This window comes from Mytilus galloprovincialis, chromosome 1 (genome assembly GCF_965363235.1).
Source record: "Mytilus galloprovincialis chromosome 1, xbMytGall1.hap1.1, whole genome shotgun sequence".
Taxonomy (NCBI): Eukaryota; Metazoa; Mollusca; class Bivalvia; order Mytilida; family Mytilidae; genus Mytilus; species Mytilus galloprovincialis.
The window spans coordinates 41,733,633-41,748,489 of record NC_134838.1 but is presented as its reverse complement, the minus strand read 5'-3'; the positions used below and the strand labels follow the sequence as shown (position 1 = coordinate 41,748,489).

Here is a 14,857-nt window from a genome sequence, read left to right as displayed (position 1 = left end):
ATTTCCCGCACCGTTTTGTTTTAAATTATGTAAATATTATAAAAAGATATCAACATTTGTTTATTTGTTTTTAAAATCAGTCTAACCTGTATATAACGATTTTAAACATAAAAGCACCCCACCACACTGTGTAAATATCTGTGAGAATATTTGTTTCAGCATGAAACCTATTTATCCAAAGTGGGAGTGCTCCGATATAAATTTATAACAGCGAAAATACCTGTAAAGAACAAAAAATTGGTTTCTTTCCCCCTTACTTATATTCCCTATCAAAAAATGTTCGTTGTTAGAATAAAGTACAAAGAACTTCTGAAGGATTTGCCTTCAACTGCAATTATATTGTATGCTGGCGAAACAAAACTATCCATAGCCGCTGCATGTTTATGCACCTGTCCTGATTGATTTAAGGGCCTGTCGCTCAGCAGTTATCGTTTGTTGATGTTGTTCATTGGTATTTTCCCGTTTGGATATATAACTTAGATCGTAGGTTTTCCTGTTCGAATTGTGTACGCTAATAATTTTGGGGTCCTTTATAGCTTGCTGTTTGGTCTGTATCAAAGCCCTGTGTAAAAGGCCGTACTTTGACCTGTGTTTGTTATTATCAGGTTGAGAACAACACTCCCTCAGACAAGGGGTCATTTTACTGATGTAGAAAAGAAAATAGAAATACCAAGGATTTGTATAGTTCTTCTATACAACACCTTTGAAAACTTAGAATTTTGAACTAAAAAAGAGGAGAGTTACATCATATTTTAAACATTTTTTTCTAAAAGAGGGGTCCACTTATTTTGAATAATATTAAACTGTTAAAGTAAATGTGTTAACATGGTTAAAGTCCAGGAATATTACAAAAATTCTTGGACATGTTTTGACCATTTAATACCAGATAGATATATAGTTCTTTGAGAAAATATGAGCCCTTTTGTACAAACAAATATATTATAACTTATATTGATCCCTCATAAAACATGTAAAAGGGATATTTATAACATTAAGGGGTTGCCCCCAAACTGATTATGACTTGGATGGAGAATTGTCTCATTGTCAGTCACACATACATGTACATAGACCAGATTTAATTATTTCTTGGTGAACAGGGAAAAAATACTTCAGAAATTAAAGAAATGTCAAAGTACAAGTGATAAATCAAGTTTTAATATTGTCAAAACCTACTATTTTATGTTTACAAAAAAAAATTATAATCGCTCGCCTTTACTTTTCAAGCTTCGCCTCAAAAATTTGCAAATTAAATATTTTTTTATTAAAATTTTCAAATCGCTCGCTCGCCCCAAATTTTGGAGTCCAAAAATCCGTAGAACAAGAAATTAAATTGGTATGGCCTAAAAAAGAAATTTCAATTTGAAGAGAAACAATAATATGTCCAGAGTACACGGATGCCCCAATCGCACTATCATTTTCCATGTTCCATGGACCGGGAAATTGGGTAAAAATCTAATTTGGCATTCAAATTAAAAAAAAGTTTATACTATAGGAAACATGTGTACTAAGTTTCAAGTTGATTGGACTTCAATTTTATCAAAAACTACCTTGACCAAAAACTTTAACCTGAAACTCCCACTTTCATTTTCTATTTTGAGTGGACCGTGAAATTGGGGTCAAAAGCCTAATTTGGCATTAAAATGAGAAAGATCATATCATAAGCAACAAGTGTACTAAGTTTCAGGTTGATTGGACTTCAGCTTCATCAAAAACTACCTTGACCAAAAATTTTAACCTGAAATTCCCACTTTCATTTTCAACATTCAGTGGACCGTTAGGTAAGGGTCAAGAGTCTAATTTGGCTTTAAAATTAGAAATATCATATCATAAGCAACAAGTGTCAAGTTGATTGGACTTCAGCTTCATCAAAAACTACCGTGACCAAAAACTTTAACCTGAAGCGGGACGAACGAACGAATGGACGGACGAACGAACGAACGAACGAACGGACGAACGAACGAACGAACGGTGCCACAGACCAGAAAACATAATGCCCCTCTACTATCGTAGGTGGGGCATAAAAAACTACAGTGACAGAAGGATTGCAAGTAAGAAAGCACATTAGTTTTGTAAACCGCCAATGAAAGTTTAGAAAAGTAATTGTTTCCCGATTCACTTATGTTTTTCTCTTTGAGAAAATTTAAAAAAATAAAAAAAATAAGGGAGATTATGTATTACTAGTGTACACCAGCCAAGAACTAGTAAACTTACCAAGCATGATTTTGAAAAATTAAAAAAAGTAATGTTTCAAACTTTTCACTGGTACTAATATAAGGACATCTTTATTATTTTTATAACCATAATCGTATGTTGCACTATCAAATAAAACATGAAGGTAAAAATTATTTTCACTGAAATTGTTCAATCAAATAAAATCAATCAAATCAAATCAAGTTTATTGTACAAAAACAGGCCTCCAGCCCACGGTACATTTATAAATTCACATTTTAATATCAACTACAGTTCAATAATAACATATATTAAACAATACAACACACAAATATTACCAACATATATATATATATATATATATCTATTAATTTTCAAAAAGTTTTATAAACTCGTATTTGTAATAAATTTATTTATTTAGTATATTCATTTGATCAAGTCATAGTGACAAGACTTCTTCTCTACAGCATTTAGCTTTTTTAAAAAATACAGCCAGATTTTTCAAAGTAATTAAATTTTCTGTTCTAAAAAGACTAGTTAAAGTGTCTCTGTTACAATTACTTTGACACCATAATGGTAAAAAAAAATTTCTCCTTATATCAGCCAAAATTGGACAAACTAGTACAAAATGGAATTCATCTTCTATTTCATTTGTATTAAAAATTTTACACAACCTATTTTCCCTTGGTTGGTTTTCATGTCTACCTTGTTCAATAGCTAGCTTATGGTTTGAACATAAAATTGAAAAAATTTCATATCTAAGATTATATGACAGTTTCTGTATATTTTCATTTATACAAATATAATCCTTAACTTTTGAATAAAAAGCACACTTTGATGAGTTGCCAATATAATCTGACCAATTTGCGAAAAAATAATAATTGTGGCGATAAAAACTCGTCATTTGCGAAAGAATTTGGCGAAAGAAATATATATATATAACGATTTATTTTCCTCCATCTGTATGTATGTATGTTCCGTATCTCCCTCCTTTAGTAGGAGCACCACCATGGGTTATGGTGTAAAAAGGAAGACATTTAACACACTGTATCGGTACAGATTTAATGTGAGCATTTGTCTATCCAGTCTCCCAGCCTGGCCGTGACGGGTCTTACAACCAGAAAGTTAACCTTCCCCAAAACAATAAGTACAATGTAATAAAGCATACGAACACACCCACTCACCTGACTCGCTCATCCTCAAAAATATAAATGCATAATATAAAAAAAACATTATAGGAATTTTCGACAAAACAGGAAGTGACGCATTTTTTGTCATGCGCACGAAATTGGTTGGCAAGAACCATTCATAAAAATCGTAATGGCAGACAATAGTAATTCTATCTCACCTGAGCAATTATACTCGTCTTATGTAAACTCCTTAACACCAGACGCTAAACAGAGATACCAGACTAAACTTTTATACGCTTACGGCACAAAATCATTACCAGATCCTTATGTTTTAACCGATAAATGGAGCACAAACCCATGCACCTGGACTGATTTGACCTTCGGTGATATTTATGTGTATTTGATTGACACACCTTCCATCTACACAAAAGACTCAATGAAGGCCTACAAGTCATTAGAGGCATACAAGTAAGTATTGTTTCCTCATTAATATTCTTACTTATCATTTTAAAAGACTTTTACCGACAATATTTACATGTAAATTTGTAATTACCCTTCAAAGTTCATGGTTCACAGGTAGACATTTGCATAGTTCAAATGAGATTGTTTACCCCACGTGATATCCATATATGGTGATTTACAATATTGCTTACCTGTACAGGTAAATCTTTGAATGAAATACAAGTTAATCAATTTAATAATGAGGTTTGAGAATATTTCTTATATAAGACTAAGCTTAAATGTGATTAAGATAAAAAATATAAAATTTATTCCAAACATTATAATTTATCATAGGTTTAATTATTCCATTCATTTACAATACACATATTACAAGTACATTTATATATCAAGTCAAAAAATGTACATTGACCTTTTATTGAAAAAAAAAATCACATTTAAAATGATTTAAAATAATTTAAGTTGTTCTTACTTTGAGGAGGCAGTCCTATCAAAATTATTATAATTTTGCAACAATATTTTATTTTTTGTTGATGTAAAATTATTTATATCCTTTTATTTTTTTCCAGTTTTGTTGTTAGTGGACATGTGCAGGTTGTGCTTACACATCAAGTATCTGATGACTCACCTTTTATTGCCATTAAAGCCAAAGTGACGCCATCTCAACGTGCCAGGGAAAAGCCACATCAACCCTGGGTCTACTTAGATAAAGTCAGTGCGGCAGTGTATTGTGCACACTGTACATGCATGGCAGGGTAAGTTAGATTAATAGTATTTTTTTTTATTAAATATAATATATATATATATGTTTGTGCACAAGCATGCTTAATTAATATAGAATTACTAATAGAAAGTCAACATAAAAAGATTTCATGTTGTAAGGCATATAGCATTATTATTCTTTGAATAAAGGAATTAAAAGCAAATAAGAAATGTATAATAAAAAGGAATGATATAGGCAAAATACTTTATTCCAATTTTTATAACATGTACAATGTAACCTTTAAGGGTATGTACAACAAAATAGGCAGTTTACAGCCAAATTATGGGAATGATGTTTACATATCTGCGTTATTTGAAAGATATAAGTTTATTGAAATACAGAATAATCTATATTTGTTCTTGCTTTGTAGGTTGGGTGAAGTATGCAGCCATGTTGGTGCACTTCTCTTCAAGATTGAAATGGGAGTAAAGATGGGGCTAACTCTGTCAAGCTCGACAAGCAAGGCATGCCAGTGGAATAGTACATTTAGAAAAGAGGTAATTTAATTATATTTTAATAAAGTGTAATCACTATTAAAGGAATTATATTTATATACATGTACAATGTATCAATTTAGATATAAAAACAAAGATTTGTTATGAGACTATTAATACATGTACATGATTATATTTTTACAATATTGTATTTAATCGATTGACATGAATGAAATAATGAATCAAAACAATGCTTTTTTTTTACTAGAAATCATGATTATATATTTAAAAGCATTCCGCCATTATGAATAAAAATAAGTTGTATACAAAAAATAAGGTGTGATGGGATACAGCCCTCCATTCCGTACCATACATGTATCTTCCTAACGATTATAAACAGTGTGCGTGCACTCTGCAAAAGTGCTGAGTCAGTTACAATGTATGATGTGAATAAGGAAAAATATTTCTCTTTTTTTAACTATTTGATCTTAAATACTTATCATTTATTTTAATCTTTCAGGTGATACCTGCTACAGTGACAGAGATTTGTGACAAAATCAAAGGCAAAAGAACCAAAGAAGTTGTCTCCATTCAAGCAGATGGCTCATCTTTTCTTCCACAACCTGAAGTCCTTGATGAACTATATGCTCTGGTACCAAATGCTGCATTCTTTACATCAGTGACAGCACCCTCACAGATTGTAGAGAGTCAACCAGTAGCAACTTACACAGAAAAGTATCCTAAGCTATTGCAATCACTACAAGATCCTGACATTTCAGACATCAACATTGACAGTCATTGCAAAGACATTTTCTCTGACTACTTGTGTTCAGACTACCAAGCTACAAACTTAGAAGCCGCAACAAGGAACCAAGCCATTAGCCCACTATGGTTTCAACACCGTATGGGGCGTGTTACAGCATCTAAGGCCCATGACGTTTGGACACGCAAAGACACCACATCACCTGACGTTTTAGTAAAGCGCATTGTTGGGTATTCATCATATGACCTGTCCAAAAAAGCTGCTGTCAAGTGGGGAGTCGACCATGAAGAAGAATGCAGACAAGCCTATATCACCAACCAAAGCACACAACACATTGATTTTGAATGTAATTTGTCAGGTTTTACTATTAACAATCAACACCCATTCTTGGGAGCCAGTCCAGATGGCATTACCAACTGTCAGTGTTGTGGTAAAGGACTAATTGAGATTAAGTGCCCATACAAGCATAAGGACATTACTGTTATGCAAGCTGCATCATCTGATAAAGACTTTTGTTTGGACAAGTCTCTACACCTGAAGACCAACCACAGATACTACACACAGGTTCAATTCCAGATGTTCATCCTTCAACTGACATTTTGTGACTTTGTTGTCTACACTAAGTGTAAGCCTTCACCCAGTATGGTGATAGTTAGAGTGCCCATTGATGTAAACTTTTGTCATGCCTTAATAAGCAAATGTGAACTCTTTGTGAAAACGTATGTAATAAGAGAGTTAGTCACCAGACAGCTGGAAAACCAACAACAAGCCACAACACAACCACCAGAAGAAAACAACAACTAAAAAGAGACATGGTGTTTATGTGCCGAACCAGAATACGGCAGAATGATCAAGTGCGACAAATCTGAGTGTCCGTATCAGTGGTTCCACTATAAGTGTGTAAATATCCGACGAAAGCCAAAGGGAAAGTGGTATTGTTTGAGCTGCAGTGAATAGACTTGTACTGAACATTGTGTTATTTTGACTTTGTTATGTAAAGATTAATGCTAATGGTTGTAACCAATGTATTTTGTGGGTTTTTTTCTGAACACATATTGTCTCATTACTGCTTGCACGATTTATTGTGATAAAACTCATCAAGAAAGATGAAGACCAATAATAAATAAACATCATTTATTTTATCATAATACATGTACATTTTTAATAAAGTTCACATTGCACAGTTCTAGTGTAATGGCAACATGGTACACATGTATCATTTCTTGAAAAGGGTAAACTTTTTTCAATGTAAATATATCAAAACTATTGTTTTATTTAACCAATTCTTTTTTATTTCATACTAAATTTGTACTATAGGTTTAATATTCCATATCAATATTGAAATAGTAACTGTTTGAAATGTTTACATAAAGTATATATAATATATAAGTACAATCAGTAAATCAAGACACAAGTTTAGGATGTAAATTACACACTGCTGAACATAATGTAACAATACTGTCTGAATGAGGCACCAAATAAATGCTCATATTACTACTTAAAATGTTGAAGTTTTTTAACTGTTCAATTGCCCTCTCCACATGAATGCGCACATGGGCAATTTTTCTTGTCTGTTCTACTTCTTTTGCACTAAGTTGGGATTTACCTTTTGTGAAAGCAGGAATTATTAATGATGCATGGCGACTGGCTAACTCCTCTGCGATTAAAAAACCTCGGTCGGCTAGAACTTGGTCCCCATGCTCTAATTTATCCAAAAAACCACTACGCTGAGTTATAACTTTGTCTGACGTTCTACCTCCAAAGGCTTTTGACACAAATGATATTGCACCGGTAGGTGTTATGGACACTAAAAACTTGATGGTGTTGTGATGTTTATAATTCGACCAGGTTTGTGCCCTTGCAGTTAAATTTGCTGGTCTTTGGATAAATACTTCAAAACAGTCTATGATGCTGATGCACCTTGGATATGAAAGTTTAAATACTATTGGCATGTTCTTAATGAGATTGTCTTTATCTGGCCACTGCACTAGAAATGACAGTTTTTCAGCAAGTTTTGGTATACCTTTGTTAAATATATCGGATACAGTAGTGACTGACACTTTGAACCGATAAGCTATATCTTGGTGTTGAATGTTCAGTCTCAGCTTCATTAAAATACACAATAAAATATTTGACGGAGACATTAATTTGCTGGATGGTAATATTGTCAGGCCAAATGAAACTAACCACATGAAAATGGCTTTATTTGGCACACCTGTGTAAAATAGTGTTTTACGGTCACTGGATATTGCTTGGTCACCAAACCTTGAGTCATTAACTTCTTTTCTTAGCGTAATATTTGATGCTTGTAACCTGCCAAGCTCTTCATGAAGTTGTTCATTTTCAATACGAAGGGCTGCTATTTTCTTGATGCATGGACCATGTAAATCTGAAAATTAAACAAATCAAATAAATGACAATGAAAAAAAGACAGTATGAAAACTTCACTATACAAGAACATAACAATTTTAAATGTACATCACAATTTCAATACATCAGCCTCAATTTAATATCTAATAAAACAAAACATTTCACCATCTTTACTGTAATTAAATTATGCAAATAAGACAAAACAAGATTTTAATCATTTCAATACCCAAATCACTGTGATGATTAAGTATAATCTAATGAGTGTCATAAAATACAAATTGATGTAACAATTTAATTGGAATACTTTGAATTGGTAAAGGTCTTCTTATTAACACAGTTCAACAAATTTATAATTGCATTAATCAAAATAAGTGAGATTTACTATGTACACAACAAGCTCATAAAAGGAATGTTCTCTCACATTGATTAATTGGTAATTATCAATTTTAAAAATTATTTATTAAAAAATGAAATATAAATCATAAATAAATTACCTTCTGTTGTCTCTATACATGTAGGTGGTGGAAGGTTTTCTGATATGTCCAGAAGTACTGATGCTGCCTCTTGTTGATCTTTATCAGCCTCTCTCTTTTGAAATCTCTCAAAGCGGGCTGCACGCAACTGTCCATTTGTTGTTGTGCCCTCATATCCCCCCATATGGATGGATGGGACATAGTCAGGATTTGTCTTATCATTGCTCTTTTGACCTGAAATGGAATAAAACATGTAATCACAAGTTATAACCCTAAGTAGGCATATGCGTTACAAACAAAATGAAAATACTCATTGAATAAAACTTTATAAAATGAAAAAAGTACACATATGCATGAAGTGTAAAAAAGAGACATTTAAAATCAACCTAAGGAAGTGTATTGAGACTATGTTAAGTAAATAGTATGTATTCTAGGCTGTGTCACTTGTTACTCACAAAAGCTAGCCATGAAAAATTCAGAGACAGATGAAAATGTTAAATTGGTTTACTTTATCATCAGTTCTTTATCAAAGCCCCTTTCTACCCCCTCCCCCCACCCACCTTTTCATCAAAATAACCGGCTTCAACGGCATTTATGTACTCAAAAGGAAAATATTTCAGGACATATTGAAAATTAAATATTTTTACGGCAATGGAAAAAGAAAAAATAGCTTACCAGTTATGAAATGTCGATAGCACACTCTATCATGGTCTGCAGGCACCCAGGGCTTCCCTTCAGGGCCTTCTCGCTTAATAGCTGAAATCCAAAGTTGTCTGCGTGTGTCAGGCTTTTTTGGTACTCGGTAAAAGCTTTTAGGGTCACCATTATTAAATCTTGTTGTACAGTTGATTACACAACAAGACACAACCATCGTAATTAACCGTTAATCTCATTATGATCGGCCTTACAATGTAAACAACTTTCTTGCCAACCAGTCGGAAGTCACGTGATTTCGTGACGTCACGGCGAAAATTCCTATATACAAAATAATCTTGTTTATTTACTTTTTTCAAGTTTCTCGGATTTTACCCGATCAGACAATACTCGGAATTCACCTTGACCTCATTAAGATTTGGACAGAAAATCAATAATCAGCTGATTGCATTTTATAACTATCGACAACAAAGGACTAATTAATAAAGGTGTTGATTGAATTGTTTGACAAAATGATATAGTTAAATGGCTTCCGCTATTCACATACAGAATATATTTACCACTTTGCGACGCACGTGTTTGAAGCAAACTTTTGACGTCTCCTCTCCTTTTAAAGATAGTTTAGAAAAGAAAGCTGTTGTTGTGACGAAAAATGTTCAAAAGCAAGAAAAATCTCCGATTTAAAACTTTAATTATCCTTTGACTTAAATATAGGTAATTGATTAGGGAAACTACTTTAAAGTCGTTTGAGTGACACACGTGTTTCAAGCATAGTTGTACGTCCAACTTTTTCATTTACCGATGATCTAGAGAAGAAAACTGTTGTTCTGAAGAAATATATACAAAAGGTTAATTTGGGAACAACCCCTCGAAGGAGAGTAACCCTTCAATGTAATGAATACACATGAAATGAGGAATCAATTTCATGTGATAAAAGCTTTTGTTTTGTTGTAAAAAACACTTCTTAGTACAAAAGGGCACATCAGTATTTTTCTTTTAAGGACACTTTCCCCACGAACTATACTGGTAGTGTATAATAAAGAAGATATAAGTCCTGGAATATAACAAAATTAATGGACATGTTTTGATCATATACTAATACTGATAGTATATGATCAAAACATGTCCATTAATTTTGTTATATTCCAAGACTTATATCGTCTTTATTATAAAAAGTATAGTGGCACCCTCATTTAGAAAAGTTGTTTAAAATACAATGAATATTTTCCCCTTTTAAATTAAAAAAAAATCTGTTGTTTTAAAGTAAACGTTTAGTGTTTATTCATTAAAATGTAGACTCTAAAATAAGTTTGAGAGAATAATCATCGACACAATGGGGCGAAATCATCTTATTTAAGGGAAGGGGGGGGGGGGGGTAGAAAAAAAGGTAAATTTTAAACGATAAATATATGTTGCTTGGCGAAAAAAATAATAAAGTGGCGAAAAATTTATTGTTTTGGCGAAAGAGGTGGCGAAAAAAATAATTGACCCAGGGGAAACCCTGTCTGTAAGTCTCTGTTTAAATAAATGTAAAAACAATTTTGCATCTCCAACACTTTGACTTTCCCATACAACACCAAATCCATTTGAAAATAATAGTCTTTGCACTTTAGAACACCAATTTAAACGTCCATGTTCATTCATTTTAAACATCATACGATAGCATAGTTTTGGAAGTCTGTTATCATCCATGCATTGTAAGTGTAGAAAATACTTAATAGGTTTACACGCATAATTTATATATAGTTCATGACGGCCACATTCACCTCTTGCTATGTGATTATTAGTCTTTTGGCCCATTCCTAGTAGCCATTTACAAAATTTATTTTGAACAGTTTCAATGTCTTTCACTTTCTCTGTTCCCCATAATTCTGCACCATAATAAAGAATTGGAGCAACCATAGAGTCAAATAACTTAAATCCAAGATTTATATCTCTAGTTCCAAGTTTACACATACAATGTTTTATCATGTTCAGAGCCTTTTCACACTGCATTCGTAATGTTTTGCAACAGTAAGTCCATTTCAGTCAATTGGAAAAATATATTCCTAAATACTTATAATAACTGACAACTTTTAAAGGTTCATTATTGAAGTACCACTTCTCGTTTTTAGATAATTTACCTCCATTTTTAAATACAACAATATTTGATTTGTCCATGTTTATAGTCATATTCCACTTTTCGCAATACTTTTCTAAATTGTTTAATCTTCTCTGTAGATCAATTGGTGTATCGGCTATAAGTGCAAGATCGTCTGCGAAGAGTAGTAGCATAACGTTATGAAAGTTCTCATGTATAAAGATGCCATTTCCACCACTGTTCTCAATTTCAGTTGCAAGTTCATTTATATACATTGCAAATAACCAAGGACTTAAAGTACAACCTTGTCTCACACCAGAATTACATGTAAAAGTTTCTGATAATCCATCAGTTGTTTTAACTTTTGCTTTGACATTGCCATAAATATTTTGCAATAGCTGTATCATTCTACCATGTAAATTTTTACTTAACAATATATAAAAAAGTTTTGAACGATTTATGCCATCAAAGGCTTTGCTAAAATCAATGAATGCACAGTACAGAACACCCTTTTTCCTTGATAAATATTTCATAATAATACTACACAGTATGAAAATATTATCTATTGTGGAATAGCCACTGCGAAAACCAGCTTGTTCTTCTATTAAATGCTCATTCAAATCTGACCATACTTTTAATCTATTACAAATAATACCCATAACAATTTTACTTATAACACATAAAAGTGATATACCACGATAGTTACCACAATCATTTCTATCGCCTTTTTTGAACAATGTAATAATAATAGCAGTAGACCAACATTCTGGAAAATCTCCAGTGTGAAATATTTTATTAAATAATTTTAATAACACTGGCAGAAGTGTTGAAGATAAACATTTATAAAATTCCCCTGATAAACCATCTTCACCTGGTGATTTATTATTTTTAAGCTTTTTTAATTCACTTAAAATTTCTTCACTAGTAATATCACTGTCTAAATATGAAAAATTTTCATCAATACATAAATCACATTCAGTATTATGAGCCTGTACAAAATTATCAACAAATTCAGAAAAATTTACATCTTTATCTATTATTTCAGGGTTCAAAAGATCAGAAAAATAAGTTTTCCATTCTTCGCTAGAAATATTTGACCTAGGTATATTAGATTTACTAATAACTGATTTGATCAATTTCCAAAATTTACAAGAATCTCCAGTTTTGGCAATATTACATAATTCAGTTTTCTTATTCTCTTTGTGTTGTTTTTGTTTAGTTTCACACAACTTGTTAAAATTTTGTTTCGTTTTAACATATTCTTGTAGTATGTCAGCATTGCTAGTTGCTCGAAAATCATTTAATAATTTACACTTTTTTCTTTTCATAGACACACATTCTGAGTCAAACCATTCCTGATTGTTAATAGCACGTTCACTGCTTTTATTATGACATGATAATAAACCTGCTTCTGTACAAATATTTTGCAAGTGAGATATTAATGCCTTGGCAGCGTCATTTGTATTGCTGTCTATTAATTCTAAAATATCATTTAAACCTGCTAAGGAAGTCGGATTGACTATTAGATCTTTGCACAACTGAGCTTTGTTACTGTTCCATTTAAATCGTATCTGTTTCTCATTACCATATTCTTCACCATTTTCAACATGTCCTGAAACTGGAATATCTAAGCAACAAGAAATTGGTAAATGTTTAGATAAATCAACAGAAAGTACACTAAAATGTGATATCCATCTGAATACTAGTATGTTATAGCTAGAAATTATATAATCTATAACACTAGCACCATTTGCACACATATAAGTGAATTCACCATCTCTATCATTATGTTTGCGTCCATTTAATATATATAAATCCTTTGCACAACACAACTGTATCAATGAGCGACCAAAATTATTTGTAATTTTGTCTTTATTGCTACGTTTACACTGCGTAATATATGACTTTGAGTCGTGATCGTCGTTTATTATGTATTGAAGACCAGGAATATAGTTAGGTTTATCTTCTGTGACAAAATCATTTAATTCTGAAGTCCTAGAATTAAAGTCACCCGCCATAAGTATTTCACAATTATCATACAATGATTCAACCACAAAAAGCGCTTCTTCAAGAATATCAATACCATTTTTAGTGTTCTGATTACTATAAAAAATAGAGTTTTCTGGGGGTATATGAATAAATACCATTATAATTGTTTTGTTTTCAGAACAAAATTTAAGTATAACCATATCTTTAAATTGTTTCAAGATTTGTATAACTTTATATGTTGTAACAATATTTTTTCTAACCAACACTAACACACCACCTGAAGCTTTGTTGTAGACAAATTGATCGTTTACACGAATACTTTCGTAACATTCAAAATCACAAAACGTATTTACAAATTCATCCTCTGTTTTTTTAAATGTTTCTTGAAAGCTAATAACATCATGATTTTCTACTATCTCATCAACAGACTTCTTGTCACGATATAACTTAGTTTTTAGACTTTCAATGTTCCAAGACACAATCTTAATTTTGTTCTCTGAGGAATCGGGTTTACATTTAAAATAATTGTCATATGTACAGTACCGTGAGCCTTGACCACATCCCTATTTTCTTGTGACTTCTTGTATGTCTTGAGTTTCCGCGTCAAAAGTGTACAGTTTACTATCGATCAAAAGTTTATCTTGACGCATTGAGACTTTACTGCCATTTTCCCTTGCACGTAGAAGGAATGGGCTTAAATTTTTCCTTGCAGAAATTGTTCGAAATAAAACCAAATGATATTTTTGTCTTTTTGTGTTTGAATATATGAAACAATGCAAATTACTATAAAGATCGACGAACTTAATGTTTTTTCAATGAAGAATTGAATGAAAATTGATAGCTTTAGCACACAATTTTACACATGCTTATAGCTGCAGAACAATGTCAGCCGTTTTTAACAAACGAAGGAAAGTGTGTTACTCGTTACCAATTTTCTTGTGAAATCTTTAATTAAGACTTATGTCTGCGCCTTTTTAAAATCTAATTGATTGAAAGTTGCATCTTTTCGGCACTATTGACTTTTTTGTGACGTTCAGACTTTATTGTTTGGAGAAGCTAGAATGCCCAGAGAGAACTGCCGACCTTCGGTTGGAAAACCCGACAAACCTTTCCAAATAAGATTGGAGTCGAGCACACATGCCACGTGTTTAGAACACCCTCACAACCACAACATCAACTACAATTAAAGAAGATACAAAACCAACTTTCCCAAATAGAAACTTTGGCCATGACAATCTAATGATCGAGTATTTTACTATGTCAAAGGGACTTCCGGATAGTCTGCATCATTAAACAGACCCGGAAAATACTTAAAGAACAATAAAAATTTAAAAATCGAGGGGGAAACGAGAATGCTTTGGGATAATATGAGAAACCCTCTAACTACAACTTACCGTCTTGATTTGGTAAAGGTTTGTCTTATACATTTGGTTGGTGAGTCTCATCAATCTTGTTAAAAACTTACAAATTATTCTAATTTCAACTTAACTAATGTCGGAATTGCTTTTGTCAGATTCAATTGACTTTTATATCTTATAAATGAGGATCGACGTTTTGAAATTCAACTCAAATA

At 32.1% G+C, this 14,857-nt stretch overlaps 2 protein-coding genes across 2 annotated transcripts; one reads left to right on the top strand and one right to left on the bottom strand.

Annotated features, from left to right (window-relative positions):
* The first annotated feature begins 3,409 nt into the window (after positions 1 to 3,409).
* Positions 3,410 to 6,960, top strand: LOC143074787 (uncharacterized). Its single transcript, XM_076250064.1, has 4 exons — positions 3,410 to 3,767; positions 4,328 to 4,513; positions 4,892 to 5,018; positions 5,476 to 6,960. The coding sequence occupies exons 1-4, from the start codon at positions 3,490 to 3,492 to the stop codon at positions 6,520 to 6,522; spliced, it is 1,638 nt and encodes a 545-aa protein (XP_076106179.1). The 5' UTR covers positions 3,410 to 3,489; the 3' UTR covers positions 6,523 to 6,960.
* Positions 6,927 to 9,489, bottom strand: LOC143074799 (uncharacterized). The gene is made up of 3 exons (XM_076250067.1): positions 9,237 to 9,489; positions 8,583 to 8,795; positions 6,927 to 8,107 (listed from the first exon to the last, which is right to left on the bottom strand). Exons 1-3 carry the CDS (start codon positions 9,430 to 9,432, stop codon positions 7,122 to 7,124), a joined length of 1,395 nt encoding a protein of 464 aa, XP_076106182.1. The 5' UTR covers positions 9,433 to 9,489; the 3' UTR covers positions 6,927 to 7,121.
* Between the last annotated feature and the right edge of the window lie 5,368 nt (positions 9,490 to 14,857).